This window comes from Octodon degus, unplaced genomic scaffold (genome assembly GCF_000260255.1).
Source record: "Octodon degus isolate 3935 unplaced genomic scaffold, OctDeg1.0 scaffold00185, whole genome shotgun sequence".
Lineage (NCBI taxonomy): Eukaryota > Metazoa > Chordata > Mammalia > Rodentia > Octodontidae > Octodon > Octodon degus.
The window spans coordinates 4,147,605-4,158,542 of NW_004524761.1; the positions used below are offsets into that span (position 1 = coordinate 4,147,605).

General features: G+C 45.2%; 1 protein-coding gene across 8 annotated transcripts in view; it reads right to left on the minus strand.

The window, feature by feature from the left end:
* The window catches only part of LOC101583855 (protocadherin gamma-C4), a 155,941-nt gene that overhangs the window by 89,391 nt on the left and 55,612 nt on the right, over nt 1–10,938 (minus strand). Inside the window, exon 1 of one of the 8 annotated variants that reach the window (XM_023704023.1) lies at nt 3,956–6,586. The exons of 6 other annotated variants lie outside the window; for them this stretch is intronic. In XM_023704023.1, coding sequence (XP_023559791.1) covers nt 3,956–6,379 — 2,424 coding nt within the window. In that variant the 5' untranslated portion in view covers nt 6,380–6,586. Of the gene's footprint in view, nt 1–17; nt 1,837–3,955; nt 6,587–10,938 lie in introns of those variants that run through there. One more of the 8 variants, XM_023704027.1, reaches the window with a different exon arrangement.

Here is a 10,938-nt window from a genome sequence, read left to right on the forward strand (position 1 = left end):
GAGCCGTGGTCGCGGGCCTGCAGCGTGAGCTGGAAGGCGCGCAGCTGCTCGTGGTCGAAGGCGCGCTGCGCGAACACCACCCCACTCTGTGCGCTCACGGACACGTAGGACAGCAGTGCTCTAGGCTCTAGGTCGCTGGCCACGATGGAGTAGGAAATCTGTCCGTTGGGCCCAAGATCTGGGTCTCGAGCACCGACCTGGGTTATGGAGGCACCGGGCTGGTTGTTTTCTGGTAGGTGGACCAAGTAGGTGGATTGTTCAAAAATGGGAGCATTGTCATTAACGTCAGCTATGTGCAGGGTGATGGTTGCACTGGAAGAGAGAGGCATTTTGCCCCTGTCGGTGGCTGTGATGGTGATGTTGTACTCTGGAGTCTGTTCCCTGTCCAGGCTCCCATCTGTTACTAACTTGTAGTAATTGCTTGAAGAAGAGTGAATCTTAAATGGACCATCTCTACTTAGATTACATGTGACCTCTGCGTTTTCCCCAGAATCTCGGTCCCGTGTTTTGAAGAGAGCCACAACCACTCCTGGAGGGGAATTCTCCAAAATGGGATCAGAGAGAGAAGTGAGGATGATTTCAGGACTGTTGTCATTTTCATCTAGAACTTCTATAATTACTTTACACTGTGTAGAGAGAGATCCTCGGTCCTTTACTTCTATGTACATTGTATATCTTTCTACTTCTTCAAAATCCAGGGGCTGATGAGTTATAATGATTCCTGTGCTGGGATCCAGAGCGAACACGTGTTGGGCTTTGCCAGTCACACCAAGGAAGGAGTAGGAGAACTCGGCATTGATGCCTTCGTCTTGGTCAGTGGCCCTCACCCTTAGGACAGAGGTTCCTGGAGGAACACCTTCCCCAAGGCTGACCCTGTAAACGTCCTGGCTAAACACTGGGGGGTTATCATTGGCATCCACCACCAGGACTCGGATCTGCGTGGTGCCACTTAGGGGTGGGTCCCCACCATCCAAAGCTGTGAGCACCAAGTGGTGAGTGCTCTGTGTTTCTCTGTCCAGGGTCTTCTGCAGTACCAATTCTGGATACTTGCCACCATCAGGATTCTCTTTCACCACCAATGAGAAATACTCATTAGGACTTAAGTGGTATTTGCTCAGTGAATTCCTATTTATATCGGGATCTTCTGCAGACTCAAGAATTGTTCCCATTCCAGGGCTGACCGATTCACTTATTTCTAAGTTTATTTCATCTTTAAGGAATTGGGGCGCATGATCATTAATATCCTCAATCGCCACAACGATATGAAAAATATTTAAGGGATTTTCCACCACGGCCTCCAACTGCAGCTCACATCTTCTCCTCCCTTTGCATATCTGCTCGCGGTCTATCCGGTCCTTCACCAGTAAGTCCCCGCTCTCCGCATCTACGCTGAAGTGCAGCTTCTCTGCGCTGACGCGCAGCTTTCGAGCCGACACGTCCTGGACACTCAGCCCCAGATCCCTGGCGAGGTTCCCCACCACCGAGCCCTTGGCCAGCTCCTCGGGAATGGAGTAGCGGATGGGCTGGCAGAGCGCGGGGCAGAACAAAGGCAGCAGCAAGGGAAACAGTACCTGCCCGCGGCCGCCTGCGCGTCGCCTCCGCGCGCAGCTCCCTCCCATGGCTCGCTGCACTTCTGTCCCCTCTTCACACTTGGAGAAAGTGCACTCTACCGCGGTGGAAGAGCATTCGTTCCGGGCCACGCAGAGCCCAGTTTCGGGGCTGAGAATCCTTGTGTTGAGGGCAGGGCTTCTGCGCAGCCCAGAGCCTCTGGGGCGAGAGGGTTTCCTTCTGCGTGTGTTGGTGACTGCGCAGGAAAGCCTAGGCTGGAGGCTGCGGGATTGCGGGCGTCGAGCTTGCTCTGCACTGGCCGACAGCGGCGCCCAGAGGCTCTGTGTGGAACCGCAGCCTGGGTTTTCTACTAGGGATTCCTTACTTTCGGATCTTACAAGTTGATAGTTTATCAGTCAGCAAGCCAATTGTCATTATGAAACTTTAAAAATCTCATCACTATTATTTTATATATTAAACTTTTAAGATGATTTTAGAATAAGTATTTCCTTTTAATTTTGGAAATTAAAAAAGGCATAAAGAATATATGTTGAAGGTCTACAGGTCTCCTATCCCATGGTCCGTTGCTATCCAATCCCTCATCCAAAGACAATCAATATTGATCTTTTCCAGAGAAATTATCTGGTTTAGGATGTAGCTCAGCGGTAGAGCTCCTTTCTAACATCTGCTGGGCCTTGCATCGATCCCCAGCACCATAGAGTAATTTTCTGTGAAACTGGAAGTATGGAAGATAAAGAAGAAGAAGAAAAAAAAACCCTTTTTGTCTTCAATCATAGATTTTGTTTGGTTAAAAAGTAATAGCCCCTCTTTTCATTTCCCTATTTATAAAGCATCCAAGCTGTTTGTATTGCTTTATAAGATGATATCTAGAAACAGTGGTTTATAGTAACTACAATGCCAAGAGAGCATTTTAAACTTTGTTTTTCAAAACAATAGAATTACCCGAGATACCTACACAATAGTTCTCAGTGATTCTCATGGATTGGAAGTTTAATGCAGTAGTTTTACGGATTTAAGAGTTAATAATTATTGCCCTGGTGTGTGTGCAACCCTTCCACAGACCTACAAATAACCAACAGTCGACTGACATGGAAAATTCATGGTGTCATAATTATTTTGAGACACTATAGGTCACTCTTTGATGCTTTCCTTCCAAAGTTAGTAGAATACTAATAAGAGATCCAACCAAATATATCATTATCTTAATTGAATTAAACATGACCATTAATACCCCCACCAATCATTTATTTGGAAGAATTTTGTCTTCCTAATCTATATTTATTTTTAACCTTTGTGTTGGAGTATTTAATTCTTCTTCTCCTTCTCCTTCTTCTTTATTTTTTTCTTTTTTGGTGGAACCGGGGATTGAACTCAGGTCCTTGCACTTGCCAGGCAAGCGCTAATTCTACTGAGCTATCTCCCCAGCCCCAGAGTATTTAATTATTAAAAAGATAAAGACAACAGAACCCCAGATCTCCTCTAGTCAATCCTCTGTTGACTCTTAGAGCCCCTGTTGAGCCAGGCATGGTAGCTCATCCCTGTGACTCCAGCATTCCGGAGGCTAAGGCAGGAGGATCACAATGAGTTCAAGGACAGCCTGAACCACACAGTGAGACCTTGTGTAAAAGAACAAAAGAATCTCTGTTGGGCAAGGAAAGTAAAATTAAAAGTTATACATTCCACGCAGCAATATGAAATGAGAATCATATGTGAAAAGAATACCAAAGTGTAAATAAATACGATTATGGTTGGATAAAATCTAAGTACACAATATTATAAATTAATTATTAGTAGAAAATTTAAGTATCTAGGAAATGTATTCAATAGCAACCATCACTACAAGATAGAATTTTAAAAACTATAGCTGCAAAGGCATTGCCCTTCTCCTTTGGAACATTTACATTGAATAAACTTGAGCTTGATTTGTGTTTCCAGTGAAGTGAATATATTTGCTTTCTGACATTTATCTATTTTAATAAGACCAGTCTTAAAAATAAAACTCAGTTTGTCTAACTGGCCTGTTTCAGCATGCAGCCACCTAAGGAAAAGACACAAATGGTTAGACACTTCTCTATGGAAGTCTCTTATTGAACTCAATATTGAAGTCTCAATATTGTACTCAACAACACTATAAAGCATAAGATTCTCCAAAGCTAATCACAACAACAGGCATTCACTGAGGTAGGTATATTTAGTAGAAAGTTTAAAAAGTCAGTTTAAATAATCAAATTCAACTCTTCAATGTTTTAGTAAGATGCAAATGTCATAGAAACAGACAAAAATGACTTCTAAATATAGATTTAAATGACATACCACTATACTAAAAACCTAAAGGTAAAAGCATTCTTAATGTTTAAGGGGTGGGGAAGGAAATGGAAAAACTCACTGGAACCAAAGGAGTATCTTCTATAGGAAACTTGGAATCATCTAACAAAGACAAAGGATCCTTTTTCTCACAGCTTTCTTGGCTGAGGAGTGTATCCGCATAGTTCGGTTGTGGGAAGATCAGGTGGCTCTTCCTTGAATCTGCAGTGAGGGAGACCTCGTGGGAGTAGGTCTGCAGGAAGGCTCGAACCCCGTCGACACCCACAAAGTGGGAGGCAGGTACACCTGCCAACCCATCTCCAGAAGCCTGGAGGTTGTGAGACTTATGCCAGCGCTGAAGTTTGAATGCCAGCAACATGATAACGAAGGCCAGAAAGATGCAGGAGACAGTGGCCACAGCCACCACGAGGTAGAAGGTGAGACTGGAGGTGCTGGATTCCTGAGCAGGCTCCAGGTTGCCCAAATCAGCCAGAACTTCAGGGATGCTGTCAGCAACTGCAACAGTGAGAGTGATAGTTGCTGAGAGAGGGGGCTGGCCATGGTCCTGCACTGCCACCACAAGGCTCTGCTTGAGGGCATCTCTGTCCATCAGGGTTCTTGCAGTGCGCACCTCCCCTGTGTGCAACCCCACTGAGAAGAGTCCTGGCTCGCTGGCCTTGAGCAGGCGATAGAACAGCCAGGCATTCTGTCCTGAATCTTTATCCACTGCTACCACCTTGGTCACCAAGTATCCGGGTTCTGCAGAGCGAGGCGCCAGCTCTACCCCAGTAGACCCATCAGTGGGGAAGGTGGGATACAGGATCTCTGGTGTGTTGTCATTCTGATCCAGCACAAACAGGCTCAGTGATACGTTGCTGCTGAGTGGAGGGTTCCCGCTGTCGCTGGCCATCACCTGTAGGTGCAGCTCATGAAACTGCTCATAGTCGAAGGATTGGAGTGCGTACAGGATGCCAGTGTCGGAGTTGATGGATACGTAGGAAGATAGCGGTACCCCTTGGATAGTGTCCTCAGCCAGAGAGTAAATGACCTGGGCATTCTCTTTGCTGTCTGGATCTTGAGCTGTCACTGAGAAGATGGAGGCACCCCTGGGATTGTTCTCTGGGATATAGGTAAAGTAGGAGATCTGAGAGAAGGTGGGCGGGTTGTCATTGATGTCGGACACTTGCAGGATGAAATGAGTTTCCACTGACAAGGGTGGACTTCCGCCATCTTTGGCTATTACTGTAATGTTGTAAGAGGAGACTTGTTCTCTATCAAGGCTTCTGTGTGTCACTACTCTATAATAATTGTCTATGGACTTTTCTAACTTAAATGGTAGATTCTCTGAGATGGAACAGGTTACCTCTCCATTCTTACCAGAGTCTAAGTCATGCACATTTAAAAGAGCTATGACAGTTCCCAGGGGTGAATCTTCCATCACTGGACTAAACAGAGATGTGATGGTCACCTCTGGACTGTTGTCATTTACATCTTCTACTGTAATCAGCACTTTTGTAGTTGCATGATATGCTCCTCCATCTTCTGCTTGTATTTCTATTTCATAGAAACCTGTTTCTTCGTAATCTAGATGGTCGGATATTTTTATTTCCCCAGTATTTTTGTTTAGCTGGAATTTCAACAATTGCGTGTCTGGTAAGTTTCGGAATGAATACGTCACTTCTCCATTAGCCCCTTCGTCCTTGTCGGTGGCGGTGACTGTTAGCAGTGGAGAGCCTACAGGCAAGTTCTCTAGAACATTCACTCTGTATTCAGGCGAGGTGAAGACCGGCGCGTTGTCATTTGTATCGAAGACAGTCACAGTGATGAGGACAGTGCTGGATCTGAGAGGGACACCCCCGTCAGAGGCGGTGAGAACCAAGTGGTGAACGGCCTCTTCCTCGCGATCTAGAGCGCGCTCCAGCACCAGCTCCGGGTACTTGACGCCACTGGCGCGGCTCTGCACACCCAGGGAGAAGTGCTTATTGGGGCTGAGCTGGTAGCTCTGTAGGGAGTTCACGCCCACATCCGGATCAATGGCTTCCGGGAGAGGAAAACGCATTCCAGGAGCGACATTTTCATTGATTTTTACATCTAGATTTTCTGCTTGGAATGTTGGGGCATTATCATTGATATCAGTTACCTCTATTTCTATCCCGAAAAGTTTCACCCTGTCTTCCACAAGGATGTTAAAATTCACCAGACACCGCGCGCTCTGGGCGCACAGCTCCTCCCGGTCTATCCTGCCCGCGGTGACCAAGCTGCCGCTGCGCGGGCTGAGAGAGAAAAGCTGCGTCCTACCTCTGGAGACGATGCGGACTCCGCGCTCGGTCAGCTCCCGGGGCTCCAGTCCTAAGTCCTTGGAGATGTTACCCACGAAAGAGCCTTTCTCTAACTCCTCAGGAACGGAGTAGTGGATCTGCCGGGCTCCGGTTTCCCGGGGCATCCGTAGGAAAAGACACAGGATGACCAGCTTGATGCAGTAGGGGAGATTCCTTTGAGAGGCCATTATTGTCTGATGACAGAATTCTTCCCAAATCCCGGACACGTATGTTTCAACTGTTCCTTTTTTTCTTCTGTGGCTGCAGGGATTTTCCGTAGCTTGCGCGCACCTTATACTGTTTTCCGGAGTGAGTTACGTTGCTGCCCAGTAGACAATTCGTAGGAATTGTGGGGCTTTGTGCAGTTGGAGTCCTGAGAATCCGGACCGAGCTGGGTGTTTCTCTCCTAGTGGGTGAACAGCGGCGCTCAGAGTCCTAAGAAGTTATTGCACCCGTTGCAGTCCTAGCAATCGCTACTCTGTGTTGGGTTATTTTCATTTACATTGATTTTCTGTTTTTTCCACTCACATTTTTTTTGGTTTTGTTTTTTGCAGTAGTGGTGGTAAAACTTAAGGCTTCACTCTTGCTGTTGCACCACTGAGCCATACCTTTAATCAATCACTACTTGTAGGTTTCTTACCAAAATGTGAGACCAAGTGAAGTGATCATACTATAGCATATTATATGATAATGCTTGGCTAAATATGCATTTGTCTGACAGAAATGCATGCACTTACAATGCTTATTTTATGTTCTATGAGCTTCTACCTATAGTAGAAAAGTTTTACAATTTTTAATGAAATTATAATGTATATGTTTAGTAGACATTCCTGAAGATTTTATATTATTCTGTTTATGAGCTAAGTGACTTTGAAGGTTTTTATTTTGGATTCAGTTGGTTTGGCTTAGATTACCTGAGAGGTTCTAAAATATTATTTGCTGAAACAGTTTCATTGAGCCTTCATGAGGTTTTTTAAGAAAAAAATATTTTTTTCTTGTAGTTATATATTAGAAGGAACGTGAGCCATTTAAATGAATTGAATAATTAATTATTAACTCAAATGTACATATATTATAGTTGACTTTCAAACTATTGTGATGGAAAGAGAAATACACACACACACACACACACACACACACATATATATATATATATATAACAATTTTGAGTGTAAAAATTTTTTTAAAGTAGATACAGTGATGTTGGTATTCTCTTTTCTTTTCCTCCACGCTGAGGATTGAATCCAGGCCTCGCATGTGCTAGGCATGCGCTCTACCCCTAAGCCACATCCTCAGCTTATACTGTAGTCTTTTTTTCTTTTTGAGACAGTGTCTCACTATGTAGTTCAGGCTGGCCTTGAGTTCACTATGTATCCCAGGCTGGCCTTGAATTCAAAGTGACCCTCCTGCCTCAGCCTCTCTGAGTGCTGGGATTACAGGCATGTGCCACCACCTCCAGCTGTGCTGTAGATTTTCAACAAATTAACTTTTGTGTTGAATAACTCCCTTTGTCAGAGCACTGGTGCCAATGGGGACAATCTCTCCTTTTAGGCATTTCATGTAGAAGCTCACAGTAGAGTGATCCGCACACGTGCAGCTGTGCATGGCCATCAACCCAACAACAGCTCTTTCAAATATGAAGGATTTGGAGCTTTACTTCTTCATACTGAAAGCAGATTGGTCAAAAGTGTTTATGTCCTGATTTCACCAAATATGGAAGTAAATTATTTTCTCCCCTGTCTCAAAGATTTTTTTTTTTAAATTTTGTGGAACCAGGGATTGAACTCAGGCCCTTGCACTTGCCAGGCAAGCACTTATTCTACAGAGCTATTTCCCCGGCTCCTGCCTCAAAGATCTTAAAAAAAAAGTCAACAGCATTTCATTTGGGTCTGTGGAATCTTTTCTTCCTGTGTAGAGGTTAAAAGACAGAGAAAAATAATACAATTTGGGCTCCAAGAAAAGGTAAGGACCATAAGTAGAGAAGAAAGCCAGAAAGATCAAAAGTAGGTGAGAAAAATCGCTGTACAATACTTATAAGTCTCGGGTACTATGGAAACTTTGGACCTATAAGTGAGATTTTTTAATCTTCTCCCAAGAAAAATGGATATATCAATGGATTTGTATACAGTTCCAGAGTTCATAGATCTGCTGGCTATGCCCCCCTCAAATACTGTCAAATAATGTTAAAAATATTAAAATAAGTAAAGAAAAATACCAAATATCACCCAAGAGATTATAAATGCTCCTTCAAAGAAGTGATTGTATGAATATTTAGTGCATATCTGAATATTTTCAGCATTAAAACATATAACTAGCATAGAAAATGCATTGTACGTTTTAGTAAATTTAAGTCGATAAGTTATTTATTAGGTTAGAAGCAAGACTAACTGCTGTTTGCTAATCAAAGCTTGACAAGATATCTTCAATTTTCACCCAATGATAGAGTAACTTCTGAACCAAATAAATTTTGAAAGCCTTACTTGACAAGAAGTAAACACTAAGAAGATATAAGATGCTGATTAGCGATGATTTTCAAATATGGTCCTAGCTATGAAAAGTGAATCACATACTATAGTGAAATAGGAGAAAATAGAATGTTAAAGACAAAAATGAAACTCACCGCTGTCACAGTGTCAGGATGGGAAGTCAAATCATCCCCAACGTGGAGTGGAATTAAGGCCCCAGGAGACTTATTATATACTGTGTCTTCAGCGGAATTCAAGGGCGTACTACATTTTAAGAAATTAAATTCTGTTTTCCCCATTTGTTCGACACACAGATTGTAGGAATAAGGCAAAGTCCCCTCGTAGTTGACTGGAATTCTAGGTTCTGACTTGGAACAGAGACTGTGCTGTAAGCAACCCCAGGCTACGGCGCTGGAAGAGTGTCTCAGGCGAAGTGCAATTGCTAGAATGACAGCGAGAAGGAAGAGAACTGAGATCAAGGCCAAGGCCACCACCAGGTAAAACTGCAGCTCCTCCTGGGGGTCAGAAGGGATCGGATGGTCTGTGAGATCCGGAAGCGCCTCTTGTAGGCTGTCTGCAAAAACTAGGAGCAGAGTGGCAGTGGCCGAGAGCGGTGGCTGTCCACCATCCCGCACTGCGACCAGCAGGCGGTGGCGCGCAGCATCCTTGTCCCCCAAAGCGCGAGCAGTGCGCACCTCGCCAGTGCGCAGCCCCAGGCTGAAGAGCCCAGGGTCGCTGGCCTGCAGCACGTGGTAGGACAGCCACGCATTGTGTCCCGAGTCAGCGTCCACAGCCACCACCTTGGTGACCAGGTAGCCGGGCTCGGCGGCACGCGGCACCGTGTCGAAGAGCGCTGAGCCATCGGGCCCTAGCGCGGGGTACAGAACTCGCGGCGCGTTGTCATTGCGGTCCCCCACCAGCACTTGCAGGCTCACGTTGGCGCTGAGCGCGGGTGAGCCGCGGTCGCGGGCCTGCAGCGTGAGCTGGAAGGCGCGCAGCTGCTCGTGGTCGAAGGCGCGTTGTGCAAACACCACCCCGCTCTGTGGGCTCACGGACACGTAGGACAGCAGTGCTCTAGGCTCCAGGTCGCTGGCCACGATGGAGTAGGAGACTTGCCCGTTGGGTCCTAGATCAGGGTCAGAGGCGCTGACTTGAGCAATGGAAGCTCCGGGAGGATTGTTCTCTGCCACGTGGACCGTGTAGGAGGCCTGCTGGAAAATTGGAGCGTTGTCATTGACGTCAGTTATGTGCAGAGTGATGTAGGTACTGGAAGAAAGGGATGGCTTCCCTCTGTCTGTGACAGTAATGGTGATATTGTACTCAGGAACCTGTTCTCGGTCCAGCGCTCCATCTGTCACTAGTTTGTAGTAGTTTTTAGAAGAAGAATAAATTTTGAAAGGAAGGTCTCTTTGTATATCACATGTGACTTCTCCATTTTCTCCAAAATCCCGGTCCCGCGTTTTGAAGAGGGCGACAACCATTCCAGGAGGGGAATCCTCCAAGATCTGATCAGAGAGAGAAGTGATCACTATTTCAGGACTGTTGTCGTTCTCATCTAGAATTTCTATGATTACTTTACACTGGGTAGAGAGACCCCCTCCATCCTTTGCCTCCACTTCCATGGTGTATCTTTCTACATCTTCAAAATCCAATGATTGGTTATTCTTAATCAGGCCTGTTTTCTCATCCAATGAGAACACGTCTCTTGTGCTCTGGGGAGTGCTCCGGAAGTAGTAGTTTATCTCTGCATTCACACCCTCATCTTCATCAGTGGCTATCACTTGCAACACGGAAGACCCAGGGAGCAGATTTTCACTAATACTTATCCTATATTCGTCTTTGGTGAACTTTGGTGGGTTATCATTTGTGTCCCTTACAAAGATCTCTATCTGAGCTGTAGCACTTTGTGGCGGGTCCCCTCCGTCCAGGGCAGTCAAAATCAAGCGATGAGATCTCTGTTCTTCTCTATCTAAGAGTTTCTCCAGTGATAACTCTGGGTATTTTTCACCATCGGAATTAACTCTAACCATTAATGAGAAATAAGGGTTGGGACTTAACTGATAGTCTTTAATCGAGTTTAGGTTTGTGTCGGGGTCAGTGGCAGGGTCAAGAGGTATTCGTGCACCAGGGGATACAGATTCAACAACTTCTAAATGTATTTCCTTTTTATCGAATTGAGGAGCATGGTCATTAATATCCTCAATCGCCACAACGATATGAAAAATATTTAAGGGATTTTCCACCACGGCCTCCAACTGCAGCTCACATCTTCTCCTCCCTTT